Below are 15,824 nucleotides of genomic sequence, written 5' to 3'. Positions count from 1 at the left end.
CTGCAAACATCCACAGGATGATCCCCAGGACAGCAGTTCCTTTTGGGTTTGGTGGGGTTGGGATGAGAGGCTTCTTCCAACCCAGCCCACTGATGGGCAGGAGATGTTTGAAATGCACCTCTGCTAACTGACCTCTGTCCTGTCCTGGCACAGCTGCAGCAGCAGAGGCAGGAGGTGTTGGAAATGCACCTCTGCTAACTGACCTCTGTCCTGTCCTGGCACAGCTGCAGCAGCAGAGGCAGGTGGTGTTGGAAATGCACCTCTGCTAACTGACCTCTGTCCTGTCCTGGCACAGCTGCAGCAGAGGCAGGAGGTGTTGGAAATGCACCTCTGCTAACTGACCTCTGTCCTGTCCTGGCACAGCTGCAGCAGAGGCAGGAGGTGTTGGAAATGCACCTCTGCTAACTGACCTCTGTCCTGTCCTGGCACAGCTGGAGCAGAGGCAGGAGATGTTTGAAATGCATCTTTTCTAACTGACCTCTGTCCTGTCCTGGCACAGCTGGAGCAGCAGAGGCAGCAGCTGCTGACAGAGAGGCAGAACTTCCACATGGAGCAGCTCAAGTACGCCGAGTTAAGGGCTCGCCAGCAAATGGAGCAGCAGCACAGCCAGAACCCCCAGCAGCCCCACCAGCACCCCAGCGGGCCTGGCATCAACCCCCTGGGGGCACCAGCACACCCAGGGCTGCTGCCCCACCAGCAGCCCCCACCCTACCCCATGATGCACCACCAGATGCCACCTCCTCACCCACCTCAGCCAGGTAAGAGCTGGGAGCAGGGAATTGCTGCCCTGAGGAGTGAGCCCAGGGGGAGAGGGGCTGCCAGGGGGGGCTGGTGCTCTGGGTCACTGGTTTATGGTGGTGCCACTGTCAGACACAGCTTGCTGCCAAGATGAGCTTTGCACGTTCTGCAGCCTCATTGTGGAGCTCCCACCCTGTTCCAGATGTGGGGAGGAGGTGTCTTATGGAGGGAGGGAACTCCAAAAATCAGGAGGGGGGAGTGCCAGGGTGGGAGGCAGTGGGCACCCGCAGCAGAAATTCCTTCCAGCCACAGGAAAACACTTCTTCCTTGGGGGGCTCATCAGCCCCAGAGCAGATTGTCCAGCAGGGCTGGGAGGCCCCTGCCTGGGACAGGCAAGCTCTGAAGTGAAATATGGAGCTGCCCCAAGCACTTCCAGATGGTTTTAGGTTATTTGTATTTCCTTAGACTTGTTTTATAATGGGTGATCTGAGCAGATGCTCCTTCAAAAACAATCAGTTCTCCAGTTGATGGCACACCAAATGTGCAGGAATTAAGGGAAAGGACTGGGAGGAGCAGCAGGGGCAGGGAGCTCCTCAAGGACCTTCTTTGGCAGCAGACCTGAGTGGGAGAGGTTCCTGTGTCCTCCTGCATTGGTTGGTGCCAGGGGAGGGTCACAGGACTCTGTTGGTCAGAGGGGTCACCTGGAAGTCTCCAGTGCAGCCTCTCCTACTGGCAGGGCACGTCCTGCTGAGGGCTGGCTGTCTCCAAGGGTGGGTACTCCTGATTCCAGAGGCTGGGCACATCAGGTGGTGATGTGAACTGGCAGCTTTTACTTGCTAAAGGTTGTTGAAATGGTAATTTAAAATCAAATAACAGTGTCTGGCACGTGGGAACCTGGCTATGGGACTGGATACAGCCAAGGAGGAGCTTGACCAAAACCTGTTCCAGAAGAAAACCTGATCAGTTATTAGCCAAAAATATTTGGGAAGATTTTTCATAGGCAGCTGCTGAAGAAGCTGCAAAGTTTGGATGTCATAATCCACATAGAACAACAAGAAGCTGCAGGAACTTGAGTTTTCCTCTTGAGACAAAAAGTGTTTGGTTTGGGAGGGAGCAGAAGGGCCCAGGAAAGGAGCAGGATCTGCAGGTGAGCAGGAAAACGGGAAGGCTGGAATCCAAGTGGATCTGCAGAGCAGGCAGAGTGGGTTCCCTCAGCAGGTGCAGAGTTCTGGTGCTGGGCAGGGAGGGATGAGGTGTCTGGTGGGGCTCAGGCTCACTCTGCTTTTAGGGCTCAGGGAGTTCCTGGGGGGACAAAAATCCCTGGGACTGTTTGGGAGCTGGTATGGGTTTTGCTGGAATTAGATTGGGAGTGTGATAAAACAGGGTGTAGTTTTAGACTCAGATTTAACATCTGAGTTTGTTTTGGGGTATGCAGAGCTCAGGGCTGCTCCTATGAAGGAATAACCTGGGAAGGGACAACTGGCAAATGAGAACAGAGGAAAGGAGGGAACCTGGCACATCCATGCACAGCTGTCCCTCCCACGCTGCTGTGGAGACTGGCACTGGGACAAGGTTAAAGCATTGCTGTGTTTGCTCACAGGGGGCTGAGAACTCCCCTGGCTCACACAGCCCTGTTCTGCAGCCCCTCACAGCCCTCCAGGCTCTGCAGTCCCAGAGCAGGCACAGGGAATGTGCTCTGTTCATCATTCACAACATCCCTCTTCCAGGTTTGATTAAAGCTGCTCAACAGATTGGCTTTCCCAGCAGCACCTCCCCTGGCTGAGGCTCAGCTCTCCTGGCTCCCAGCAGCATGCAGAGCTGTCTCATTCCCCAGGACCAGGATCTGCCCTCACCTCCTCTGACAGTTCTCTGCTTTGGTGCTCTTGTAAAGGGAAGAACTTGAGGCCTGCTCTGGGTTTGGAGCAAACCCCTCTGTGTTTCCAGCCAGAGCCCAGCTGAGCTTGCCTGGAGAGCAGAGGAGGCTCATTGCCCTGGGTTCACCAGAGGAAGTTTGTTAGGAATGCCTGGCAAGCCCAGGGGTGCCAAAGCTCCTTGGCTGCACAGTGCAGCTATTCTGACTTGGGAGCATGGAGAGGAAATGGCAAACTGGTGAACTGCAGCTTGGTCACCCCACACCTGTGAGTTCCCTCAGTGGATCTGCCCCCTTTGGTCCTGCAGCCTTTGTGGAGATCCCAAAACCTGGTGTGTGTGAGGAGATCATGGAGTCCTGGAATGGTTTGGGTTGGACCTTGAAAATCACCCAGTGCCACCCCTGCCGTGGCTGGGACACCCTCCCTGTGCCAGGCTGCTCCAAGCCCCTGTGTCCAGCCTGGCCTGGGACACTGCCAGGGATGGGGAGGAGAAACCCCCAGACCCTGAGAGTGATCCAGGGGCACCATGGAGCAGCTGGGCTGGGAGTACCTGCCCAGCTGCTGCTGTGCTGGCCAGGTTTCACTGCAGACCTCACCTTGGTGCTCAGTGGGGGTTCCTGACAGGTTCTGAGCTCAGCAGCAGCTGGAGGTGCCACCCTGGGCTCAGCAGAGCATGAGCAGAGCACCCTCGAGTGACTGACACGAGCTGAAGGGATGGTGGGAAGCAAAGGGAGGAAAGGATCTGAGGTGGCATTGGAGAGGGAAGAGAGGAGGATAAATCCCTGCTCAGGGGCAGAAGAGTGAAGTCAAGCTCTTACCTCAAGTTAAAAGTGAGGCTTTTCCCAGAAGTGTGGGTTTTAGCTCAGCTGTGAGTCTGGATGTGGTGGTGGAGAGCTGGACCCAGGGAGAACATCTCCAGCCAAGGGTCACCACTTCTCCTTGGCATGGCCGTGTCTGCCTCTGCTGGACCACAGAACTCATTTTCCCTGAGCTTATCTTGTTCTCCCCTTTGCCCTGGAATGAAAACTTTTAGAATAGGAAAACCAAGCTGGATTCCAGTTTCACTGGGAAAAGCTGCACCTTGTCATTGCAATAGGAAATCAAATTCCCAGTTTCTTCCTGTGGTACCACTTTGGGCACTCCATTGATTTCTCTTCGAGCTCTGGGCTGGTGATCAGTGGGATGAGAGCTCCTGGTTCTGGTGATACCCATGGTGTGGAATGGGAGAAACTTCTGGAAATCCTTGGAGGAAGAGATAGCTGGGAATTAGTAGCTGTCATTGTTAGCTCTTCCTTCAGGTGGGATTTTCAGCTGGTAAATAATTTCTGACCTAAGGCAGAAGTGGAATGAGGAGGGCAGGATACACTCCCCACCACAGCTAGATGAGCAACTTTAATAACCTTTTCCCTGATGGATTTTACCTCATTTTCTGTCAATAGTTGAAATACTCAAAAAAAAGACTTTGTCAGGAATTTTGGGCTTGGGGTTTTTCAGCTGCTGAGCATTTCATTATTTGTGGGTTTAAATTGAGTTGCTGGATGCTATTTGCTTCCTTATTGGACTGGTGATGATTCCAGGGAGCTTTTTGGGTACAGAGAAGGATTTTGGGTTCCCTTCCTTTAGGTAAATACTCCCTGTCAGCTGTCAGTGCTTCCTGTTTCTCCATCAGATGTGCAGAGCTTGCTGGGGAGCTGCAGGGAGCAGTGGGGTGAAAGGAGATCCAAGTCAGGGGGTGGTGAAAGGGGCTGGAGCTGCTCCCTGGCCTTGTGAGCAGGGTGTAATTTGGGATTGGAGCTGTCAGGGTGGTGGGTGACACAGGAACACTGACACCACCTTGGGCTCCCTCTGCTGCACTTTGGCTGTTTGGGGCTGGAACAGTGAACAGGAGCAGTAAATGTCTGATACATTAAGGATTCCTGGACTCAAGCAGTCAGTCAGAGTGACCCCAGGACAGCAGCTCCTCTGGAGGGACCAGCACTGTGCTGCCCTCCCCTCCCGAGGGCTGAGCTCTCCCTGGGGTGTTTGGTGGGGGATCCCTTCCTCAGGAGGGTGTGGTGGGGGAGCCTTTCCTCGGGAGGGGGACAGCAACAGCTCCCCAGAGATGCTCCTGTGCCTCCTGTGTGCCTCAGAGGGGCTGGGAATGGTGCCCCAGGGAATGGTGCCCCAGGGAATGGTGCCCCAGGGAATGGTGCCCCAGGGAATGGTGCCCCTGGGAATGGTGCCCCTGGGGGCTGGGAATGGTGCCCCAGGGAATGGTGCCTCTGGGGGGCTGGGAGTGGTGCCCCTGGGAATGGTGCCCCTGGGAATGGTGCCCCTGGGAATGGTGCCTCAGAGGGGCTGGGAATGGTGCCCCAGGGAATGGTGCCTCAGAGGGGCTGGGAGTGGTGCCCCAGGGAATGGTGCCCCAGGGAATGGTGCCTCAGAGGGGCTGGGAATGGTGCCCCAGGGAATGGTGCCCCTGGGAATGGTGCCCCTGGGAATGGTGCCTCAGAGGGGCTGGGAATGGTGCCCCAGGGAATGGTGCCCCAGGGAATGGTGCCTCAGAGGGGCTGGGAATGGTGCCCCAGGGAATGGTGCCCCAGGGAATGGTGCCTCAGAGGGGCTGGGAATGGTGCCCCAGGGAATGGTGCCCCAGGGAATGGTGCCTCAGAGGCGCTGGGAATGGTGCCCCAGGGAATGGTGCCCCAGAGGGGCTGGGAATGGTGCCCCTGGGAATGGTGCCCCGAGCAGGGCCAGCCCTGGCCCGGGAGGGCTCTGGAGGGAGGGGCAGGAACAGAAATGCTGGGTGCCAGTGAAGTGTAAGCTCTGCCTCTCCTTCCCCAGACACGAGGCTAAATGAGTTGTTGTGGGTAATTATTCACACTGCTTGGCTGGGGAGGGGGAGGGAAGGGTGGATTTGCTGTTGGGACCTCCCTGCCCATGGCAGGGGTGGGCTGAGATGAGCTTTAGGGTCCCTTGCAACCCAAACCATTCCAGGATTCCCAGAGCCTGTGAAAGCTGTTCCCAGTGGGAAGGAGCACAGCTTGGGCTGCCAGCAGGCATTCCCTGGAGCTGTTCTCTGCCTCTCCTGTGTCAGGGCTGGGAAGCAGCTCCTCAGCAGCAGAGCAGGGGGTCAGCCAGGCTGATCCCCAGGGCTGCTCCATGCCCACCCTGCATGGAGCCCTGGCTGTGCCCACAGGTTTTCCCTGCACAGGCTGGGCAGGGAGAGGTGCTGGAGGATTTGGACCAGCTCCAAGCCTCATGCATCAAAACAAAACCCCTCTGGCTGCTTATCAGCCCAGTGCTGCTCAAGTGCTGATTTAATAGAGGGAGAGGCTTTTTAATGGAGTTAAATACCTTGGAGAGCCTCTGAAGGCAGTTCCTGCCCCTTGCCCTGGGCTGTGGAGCTGCACTGGCAGCAGGGGAAGGTGAACCTGCCCTGCCCCTCTGTGTCAGGGGTTTCAGTCACTTAAATCTCGTTGTGTTGAACCTTTGGGCTGCAGCTCTTCCTGCAGCTGCTGCTCCTCAGCTCTCCCCCCTATGTAGGTCACACTTCCACATTTTCTGCTTGAGCCGCTGTCTTGGAGCGCTTTCTCTTGGAAAAAAGGAAAACATCTCAGTGGAAGCAGGGCTGGGGTGGGGCTGTGGTGGCAGCAGTGATTTCCCCTTGGTCAGCCCCACTCAGGATGGGCTCAGTGCCTGGGTGCTCTCAGTTGGGTGTTTTGGAGCTGGGATGGGATGGCCTTGTTCCTCTGCCAGCTCCCTGAGCTCATTTTGAGATAGAAATGTTACATTCTGTGTCAGAAAGGGAAAAAATGGGCGGCCAAAGCCCCACACAGGGGAGCTTCTCAGCTTATGCACAACTTCAGCCTCAGCTGCTTGGTTGTAAACCTCCAGGGTTTAACAGGGAAAAAGCTCAGGACACTCCATGGCCTAGGGAGGAGGGAGCTTCCCAGTGAGCATTGCTGGCACATTTGGAGTTGATTTGGGCTGGAAGGGACCTTAAGGATGACCCAGTGCCACCCCTGCCATGGCAGGGACACCTCCCACTGTCCCAGGCTGCTCCAAGTGTCCAGCCTGGCCTGGGACACTGCCAGGATCCAGGGCACACTTTGCATTTATGAAGAAAAGCCCCTTTGTAAAGTAGATTTAGTTTCAGTTCAGTGGTGGTTTTAGCTCAGCTGGGGTTGATTTGCATATAAAACATCCTGAATCTTCATGTCCCTGTGGGTTTGGCAGCCTTTCCCTGAAGGAATTCTTGCCCAGTGCTGGAGTTTCCCTGAAGCCACTCAGTGTGTAGTAAAGTCTGATTCAGCTTCAGGTGTTTCAGAAGAGGGATTTTAATATTAATCACCTCATTAGTGAGAGAGGCTCTCGTAGGCCTGTGGTGTTCAGGGATGGCCAAATTACTGAGGCTCCTGTCAGGTGGCAGCTCCCAGGCTGGGAATTTCTCAGTTCCCACCTTTCCTGGCCCTCTCAAACACAGCTGTATTGTTCCAGTTTTTATATTTTTATTCCCTGATCAGCCTTAATTTTGCCAGTGAATGACACCCCTCGTAGCTGTGAGTATCTCCTGCTGCAAAGCCTCTGAGTTTTTGGGAGCTTGGAACAGGATGAGTTTCCCAATATCCCATTCCTCTAGCAGTGAGAAGCCATTCCCTGGGTCTTGTCCCATGTCCCAGGTCCCTGTCCAGCTCTCCTGGAGCCCCTTTGGCTCTCAGGTCCTTCCCCCTTTGCCTGGGGTTAGGGGGCAGGAGCTGTTTCCATCCCCATCTCATTGAATCCTGTCCCTCCATGGGAGTGTGTTGAAGGAATGGAATTGGATTGTGCCAAACCATCCCTCAGATGGGGTTTTAGAGCATCAGCCCCGAGCTGGGGGTGCCTGAGGCCGGGTGTTGCACCTGGAGCAGGGAGGTCTCCCACAGAGCTGGTTTGTGAGGCAGAGCCTTGCAATCCTCCCAGCAAAGCAGGGAATCGTAGCAGGAATTGCTGTGCAGCCCAGTTTTAACTCTGTGATTTCAGATCTCCCACCAAATTTATCCTTGAGCCTTCATGGCTGCTCCTCTCCATCAGGGCTCTTCCTCTGATGCCTCGTTTCTGCCTTTGCTCCCCAGTACCCGGGTTCCACGGGTGCCCTTTCTGCCTGCAGTGCCAGCACTGGCTTTGCCTGGGCTGTCCCCCCCTTTGCCCTGGTGGAGAGGTTCCAGGTGCCCCTGGCCCTGCCTGGGGCTGTGCTGGGGGTCAGAAGGGTGTGCTGGGGCTGTGCTGGGGGTCAGAAGGGTGTGCTGGGGGTCAGAAGGGTGTGCTGGGGGTCAGAAGGGTGTGCTGGGGGTCAGAAGGTGTTTTTTGGGGCTGTGCTGGGGGTCAGAAGGGTGTGCTGGGGCTGTGCTGGGGGTCAGAAGGGTTTCCTGGGGGTGTGCTGGGGGTCAGAAGGGTTTCCTGGGGCAGTGCTGGGGGTCAGAAGGTGTTTTTTGGGGGTGTGCTGGGGGTCAGAAGGTGTTTTTTGGGGGTGTGCTGGGGGTCAGAAGGGTTTCCTGGGGCGGTGCTGGGGGTCAGAAGGATTTCCTGGGGCTGTGCTGGGGGTCAGAAGGGTTTCCTGGGGCTGTGCTGGGGGTCAGAAGGGTGTGCTGGGGGTCAGAAGGGTTTCCTGGGGCGGTGCTGGGGGTCAGAAGGTGTTTTCTGGGGGAGTGGAGCACACCTGGAGCCGCCTGTGCTGCAGGGCAGGGCCAGCGCAGGGAGCCCAGCCCTGCTCTCTGTCCCTGCCCAGCCTCTCACCGCGTGTGTCCCTCCCTGCAGGCCAGCTGCCCGGCTCCCTGCTGCCGGGCCAGCCCATGCCGGGCCGGATGATGCCGGCCAGCATGCACGGCGGGGGCGGGGCGGCCCCGCCCGGGATGGCCCCGATGGCCGGGAACCTGCTGGGGCCGCGGGTGCCGCTGGCTGCCCCCAACGGGATGTGTAAGTACAGCCTGACAGGGATCATCCTGACAGCCCTGGGCTCCCCTGGCCTGCCAGCCATGCTTCCTGGGGGAATAGTGGGATCTGAGCACTCAGGGATGGTCCTGGGCTCCCCTGCCCTGCCAGCCCTGCTTCCTGGGGGAATAGTGGGATCTGAGCACTCTGGGATGGTCCTGGGCTCCCCTGCCCTGCAAACCCTGCTTCCTGGGGGAATAGTGGGATCTGAGCACTCTGGGATGGCCCTGGGCTCCCCTGGCCTGCCAGCCCTGCTTCCTGGGGGAATAGTGGGATCTGAGCACACTGCCAACCCCAGAGTGCTGCCAGGGATGTGCTGGAAGCTTTAAGTGCTCCTCAGCCCTCTGGGCATCCCAACACATCCCATTGTCCTTTATTTTATTTATAACAGCCCTTATTTTATTTATAGCCATACAGAGGCTTGGTGGTGATGATCAAAAGCCTCTCCTGACTTTAGTGGAGGGTCAGGAATTAACTGTAATTTCTAAATAGTGGAGGTCAGAGTAGGATCCAGTTCAACAATTCCGTACTGAAAACTTGGCACCCTGGAACTGGAGCATGGAATTCATGATTAGGGAAAAGGAGAGGATAAGCCATGTAAAGAACATTCCCAGTATAAAATCTGTACCTCCAAAAATGAAGTTGATTTATGGCAGCCAAAAAAGCAGCTGGATCAGGAGCCATGGTGTGGGAGTTGCTTGAATGTGTGTGAGAGTGTGGCCAAGCCCAGAAGGCAGAAGACAAGCTGGCACAGGGAGGAATGACTGGGGAATTCTCCATCAGGAATTCCTCAATAAATTTGCCATTATTAATTGCAGCCTGGCCCAGCTGCTGCTCAGGAATCCTCACCCCCAGAATGCTCGGTGTGGCTCTCACCAGACGAGCAGGAATTGCCATCACTTGTAGTACCTCTCCCAAAAAATAATTGGGAAAAGCCCTTTTGATTTTGGCTTCAGCAGCAGGAGCTGCTGTGAGCTGTGACTCACGGGCGTTCCCAGCCCCAGCAGAACTCTGTGCTATTTCTGGTTGGGCACTGCTCCTGTTCCTCTGCTCCCCAGCCTTACTTTTCCATCCTTTTCCCCGAGCCTTTACCGCTGGGAATGTCTTGTGTCAGGTTGTATTCCTGTTTGTGCTCTCCCCTTCTCTTCATTTCTCCTTTTTTCCTCCCCTGCTAAACAAGTCAGTCATGTTGCATTAGCATCTCCTCTCTGGGCACGAGGCTGCCCCTTTGTGTCCCCCCTCCTTCCCTCCGTGCATTCCTCTGCTCTAACCTACATCCATCCTTCCCCGGGAGGAGCAGCCTCTGCTGCTACCAAGCCTATTGTTCCATCTGTTTGAAACAGAGAAGAGCTGTAATTTGGGCTCGAGCACAGAGCTGGGAGGTGAGAGGTGCCAATTCCAGCTCTGGAACTTGCTTGGCATGGATTTGCCAGCTGCTGAGCTGCATCCCCAGCATCTTGTCCATAAAAATACGGGAATTTTTTTCCTCTTTCATGGAGCCCCTGCAATGCTGGGTGGTGGAAAAGCAAACTAAAGGTGCAGCAAAGCTTCAGGAGCTGCCATGGTGCTGTTCCTGGGTCCTGGCTGCAGGAACCCCCCTCGGACAGACTGTCTGTCCCGTGGTCTGGAGACACACGGGCGTCGTGTCCCTTCTCTGTGTCCAGCCCCCCCTGCTGTCCTCCACTCTCCCTCTCTTGTCCCCTCTCTTGTCCCCTCTCTTGTCCCCTCTCTTGTCCCCTCTCTTGTCCCCTCTCTTGTCCCCTCTCTGTCCCCCCGTCCCCTTTGTGTCCCTCACTGTCCCGTTGTGTCCCTCCCTGTCCCGTTGTGTCCCCACAGATCCCTCCCTGTCCCGTTGTGTCCCTCACTGTCCCTCCCTGTCCCTGCTGTGTCCCTCCCTGTCCCTGCTGTGTCCCTCCCTGTCCTGTTGTGTCCCTGCTGTGTCCCTCACTGTCCCGTTGTGTCCCTCACTGTCCCGTTGTGTCCCTCACTGTCCCGTTGTGTCCCCGCAGATCCCTCCCTGTCCCGCTGTGTCCCTCCCTGTCCCCCTGCTGTCCCCTCTGTCCCCATTGTGTCCCTCCCTGTCCCTGTTGTGTCCCTCACTGTCCCCGCTGTGTCCCTCCCTGTCCCCCTGCTGTCCCCTCTGTCCCCGTTGTGTCCCTCCCTGTCCCGTTGTGTCCCTGCTGTGTCCCTCCCTGTCCCTGTTGTGTCCCTGTTGTGTCCCTCCCTGTCCTGTTGTGTCCCTCACTGTCCCCGCTGTGTCCCTCCCTGTCCCCTGTGTCCTTCACTGTCCCACTGTGTCCCCGCAGATCCCTCCCTGTCCCCTCTGTCCCCTTTGTGTCCCTCACTGTCCCGCTGTGTCCCCGCAGATCCCTCCCTGTCCCCCTGCTGTCCCCTCTGTCCCTGCAGATCCCTCCCTGTCCCTCCCTGTCCCCGCTGTGTCCCTCCCTGTCCCGCTGTGTCCCCGCAGATCCCTCCCTGTCCCTCCCTGTCCCGCTGTGTCCCTCCCTGTCCCGCTGTGTCCCTCCCTGTCCCGCTGTGTCCGTCACTGTCCCGTTGTGTCCCCGCAGATCCCTCCCTGTCCCCTCTGTCCCCGCTGTGTCCCTCACTGTCCCTGCTGTGTCCCTCACTGTCCCGTTGTGTCCCCGCAGATCCCGGCCCGGCGCAGCCCGCTCCGCCCGCCGAAGGAGTGACCCCACCCCCGGCCGGAGCCCCGCCGGCCTCAGCCGCTCCCTAGGCAGCCCAGGAAGGAGGAAGGAGCTTCCACAGCAGCGTAGTGGTGACCAAAAGAGAATTCCTCAGTTCCCTTCTGTTCCCTGGGGGGTGTCCCCTCCTCTCCGCCGTGGGGGTGGCTGGCACGGCTGGCACGGCGGCGTTCCCTGGGGAGAGCTGCAGGCAGGGGTGCCAGGAGTGCCTCCACGCTGCTGCTGGCCAGTCCTTTACCCCTTGGCCTGCTTGCCTTGCCCAGCTCCACGCTGGTTTCCTTCCTCTTGGTGCTTTGAGCTTGGGCTTCTCCTGAAGGGTGGAACGGTGCAGGTTTCAGGGCAGGAGCTGAGCTGTAGGACGTGCCCTCCCCGGGGGCATTGGGTGTTCCGGAGTCTGGGCACAGCCAAGCACCCAGAGGAGAGGCCAAACCAGAGCTTGGGGCAGAGCAGGGGCACAGCCTGGCAGCCCTGCCTGCAGGGATTGCTGGTGGCTGCAGCCAGAGCTGCCTCTAACTTATTGCAGGAAATATTGATCCGTGGCAGTGAAACCAGAGTGAATCAATCAGAATAAAACCACTCAATGGTAGGAGTTCTCTTGCTCCAGTCTTTACCTTTCCTTTGCCTTTGGAGGTGGTAGTTGGACCTTCCCTGAGTAGTTTGGTGCAGTAGCCAACTGAGGAATAACCCCCCCATTTTTAGTCCCTCTTTTTGGAGCATATACTTTGTACTTTTTAAAATGAAGAAAACAAACAAAAAAAAAAAATTAAAGTAGGTAGCGAAGAAGTGCTAGAATTTGGGATTGGGTTGGGATGGCTGGGATGGGAATGCCAGAACTACCTCTGGACAGCCAGGGTGGCAGCTGGGACAGCTCCTCTCACCCCCAGTGCAGCTGGAGGGGTGGGGAGGGGAGCAGCTGCAGCAGGCACATCTGGGAGCACTCCAGAGCTGCTGCTGCACACCTCCAGGCTGCCAAAACTTGGGGAAAAGTCCTGCAAAAAGTCCTTTTGTGCCCGTGGTTCGGGTCCTCTGCCCTCCTCCTGGCCCAGGAGTGGTTGGGGTTTCCCTGCCGAGGGTCTGGACGCTGCTCCTTGACTGCAGGGGTGGCTTTTGTCCAGGCTGGGCTGGAGAGAGGCTCCCAAAGACTCTGGAACCTCCAGAGCTGCTTCCAGCATTTAAAACTTCAGGCTTTGCCAGGTCTTCCAGCACAGAGAGCGACCGGGGCCCTCCCATTCCCCTTCCCAAGGCTTCCTTCCCCTCCAGGCTCTTTGGGGTGAGCGTGGGATTTCTGGTGCAGCCCTTAGTCCAGTTTAGAGTAACCTCAGGTTGTTTTTAGTGCAAGCAGGTCCCAGGATCCAGGTGGAGACTATTTTTTACTGTCCTAGCGCTGATCCTGCCGAGGACCTGGGTCCTGGACTCTGTTTTGTTTCTGTATAAATAATCCCTGTGCCCACTTTTTCACCTGATCTCTGTATAGGGCCGGTTTGATTCCTGCAGCAGCCACCCAATTTTGTGAAATAAAAGCAAAAAAAAGCGGTTTTTGTACAAAGCCTGTGGAGTTTGTGAAGTCTCCTTTGCTTTTGTGTTTGGGAAGAGCTGGGAATTGTTGCTGTGTGGGAATTGGGCTGTTTGGGGGCTGGGTGTGAACTCCAGAGGAGCAAACACAAAACCTGAGCTTGGGGGAGGATGGAAGCCACGGGGGAAGCGCAGACCCTTCCCACAGTGGCCCTGTGCTGGGGGGACAGGTCCTGTCAGGCTTCAGAGCTCAGGGAGTGGCTGCAGCAGAGCAGCCCCAGCCCTGCTGTTGGGGTCCTGCTTCCCACTTGGATCACAGCTCTGATGGGGCAGATGGGCTGGGGGAGGCCTTGTCCCACTGCTGTCCCACCCAGCTGCTCTGCCAGGTTCAGTCCTGCTGCCTGTCCTGCTCTGCCCTCTGCTCCCACCGGGCTCCTCAGGCTGCAGCAGGCTTTGTGGTGTTGATTCAGCTGAAACCAGAATCCAGTCTGGATGATATTCCAGCCATTCCCCCTGCCATGCCCAGTGGGAGCCTCTGCCTTGAAGTGGCACCTCTTCCATTGCAGGCACCCCTAATGCCCACAGTCCTTAATTCCCTAGGAAGGAAAAGCCCAGGGATAGAGCTGTGTCCCCAGGGTCAGGACATGCCGTGAGAGCCACATTCCCAGCTGGGAACTCTCCTTGGACAGGCTGGGGGTCTCCTGCTGGACGTCCTCTTGAGGGCTCCTCGGAGCTGCTCCTGCTCGGGACAGGAAGAAAAGGGAAGGAGCTCTTGGATCTTTGCATTCCAGCAAGGCTTGTCCCAGCAGTGGTCATTTCTCCTCCTCTCATCCTGAAGGATGCACAGAAACTGGTAAATCATAAATGGCAGTTTTGGGAGTTTTCTTTTTACAGACTTCGAATCTTCACGGTGGCAGCAGCTGCCGAGGCCGGGCTGGGCAGAGCTGGAGTGAGGAGAGAGGAATGGATGGGCTGTGGGATCCCATGGATGGGCTGTGGGATCCCATGGATGGGCTGTGGGATCCCAGTCTGGGAATGCTGGTGGCTGAGGGAGTGGCCAGAGACCCCCCCCTGTGCCTGGGCTGATCCCAGCCTGGGCAGCAGGAAATGGGGATTCTGCCCCTCAGGTGAGACCCCCCTGCAGAGCTGTCCCTGAGCCAGCAGCACAGGGGGCTGGAGCCAGGCTGGGAGAGCTGGGAATGTTCCCCTGGAGAGGAGAAGGCTCCAGGGAGAGCTCAGAGCCCTTCCAGGGCCTGAAGGGGCTCCAGGAGAGCTGGAGAGGGACTGGGGACAAGGGATGGAGGGACAGGACCCAGGGAATGGCTCCCACTGCCTGAGGGCAGGGATGGATGGGAGACTGGGAATTCCTGGCTGGGAGGGTGGGGAGGGGCTGGGATGGAATTCCCAGAGCAGCTGTGGCTGCCCCTGGATCCCTGGCAGTGCCCAAGGCCAGGCTGGACAGGGCTTGGAGCAGCCTGGGACAGTGGAGGTGTCCCTGCCATGGCAGGGGTGGCACTGGATGAGCTCTGAGGTCCCTCCAGTCCAACCCAAACCATCCTGGGGTGTTGGATCCCCACAGCTGGGCTGGGGCTGCTCCTGCTGCTGGAGCAGGGAGTGGGATGAGGGAGAGAATTTATGGCTGTTCTCAGTTTCCTGGTACAGGTAGAGTGGCTGGAAGAGTGGGGTTGGACAGGGCTCTGAGCTGGCTGAGTGTCTGCTCCAAAACCTCTTTTGGGGTCACTTCAATCCCAGATGTCCTTAGGACAAAGGCAATTACCTGCTCAGGGTGAGCTCTTCTGCCTGCTCCAGAAAATTCCCTGTCCCTCCTGCCCGTGCAGCTGGGAGGGGTTTGGATCCTCATCCGGTAATCGGATCCTGGGGGGAAGGGAGAGGTGATCCGAGGGATTGTTCTCTGCACCACTGTGGAGCAGGAGCAGGCACTGGCACAGCCTTTGTCCATCCCAGAAACACCCTCAACCTCCCCTGTCCTGCCTCCGATACCAACTCCACCCCAGCTGTGTGAAAAGCTGCATGTTTGTCCTTTTCTGGCCGATTTAAAGCCCAAAATGCACCTTGGGGCTCGTGGAGAGTTTGAGGTGGCTGAGTGCTCCTTGTCCCCTCGCTGCTGTTTCATCCCTGTGCCTTTGTCCCAGGAGACTTCCACAGGAAGGAGCTGGAGGGCTGGGAGCTCCTCCTCTCACTCCACAGGTTTGACAGGAACGAGTACAGGGCTGACCCCAGTGCCCCCCCTGGATCATCCCCCCAAATCCCAGCAGGAGGAGACGGGCCCCAGACAGGGCTGATGGTGGCTCTGGGTGACCTGCCAAGGCCTGGGCTGTGCCAGGGTCATGCCAAGGCCATGCCAGGGCTGTGCCAGGGCTGTGCCAGGGCCATCACTGCCCACCTCTCCAGGAACACTGTCCCCCTTTGTCTGCAGCAGCTCCCACCTGGCTGCCTGTGCTGGGAATTTCCCCTTCCACAGGAACCCCAGGATGCTGCTGGGGTCACAGCACAGGGACCGTTCCAGCAGCCCTTGGGTGTCCCCTGGACAAACTGAGGGCTGATTATTGGGATTTTTTTTCCCCCTAAATCTCTCATTTTCTGTCTTTTTAAGTTGCAGCCTGATAAAAACAGCCTGGTGTCCATCCGAGCCAGCAGCCTTCCAGTCTTGCTCCCAGAATTCCAGCCCTGGGATGGAGCTGGTGGTCCCCATGTGCCAGGACCAAGGATGCCCACCCAGCTCCGTGTCACTGACCCCAGAGACCTGGAGCCACCTCCAGGCACAGGGTCAGCCCAGAGGGACCTGAGGGACATCTCCTCGCTGAGCTCTGCTCCAGCTGCTGCTGGGGAGCCTCCAGAGCCCCCAGGATCCATTCCCTGGAATTCCCTTGCTCCTTCCCAGTGCCAGCACCAGGATGCCGTGGTGCCCCTGTCTCTGCCCTCGGAGGATGCTCCGGGTGCATTCGGTGCCCCGCAGGTCTGGCTCTCTCTGCTGCTCCGGTTTGGGGCTCCCTCCTGCAGAGCTTCAACAGCCGTGGCAGGGACGGGATCG

General features: G+C 57.5%; 1 protein-coding gene across 1 annotated transcript in view; it reads left to right on the top strand.

Moving 5' to 3' along the window:
- SMARCC1 (SWI/SNF related, matrix associated, actin dependent regulator of chromatin subfamily c member 1) overlaps nt 1-12,806 on the top strand; it is a 72,549-nt gene extending 59,743 nt beyond the window's left edge. Inside the window, exons 26-28 of the mRNA XM_059870897.1 lie at nt 500-758; nt 8,385-8,543; nt 11,207-12,806. Coding sequence (XP_059726880.1) covers nt 500-758; nt 8,385-8,543; nt 11,207-11,292 — 504 coding nt within the window. The 3' untranslated portion in view covers nt 11,293-12,806. The remainder of the gene's footprint in view (nt 1-499; nt 759-8,384; nt 8,544-11,206) is intronic.
- The last annotated feature ends 3,018 nt before the right edge of the window (nt 12,807-15,824 follow it).

This window comes from Haemorhous mexicanus, chromosome 1 (assembly GCF_027477595.1).
Source record: "Haemorhous mexicanus isolate bHaeMex1 chromosome 1, bHaeMex1.pri, whole genome shotgun sequence".
In the NCBI taxonomy this organism is placed as follows: domain Eukaryota; kingdom Metazoa; phylum Chordata; class Aves; order Passeriformes; family Fringillidae; genus Haemorhous; species Haemorhous mexicanus.
Note: the sequence above shows the minus strand (reverse complement) of the source record. Positions and strands in the feature narration are given on the sequence as shown.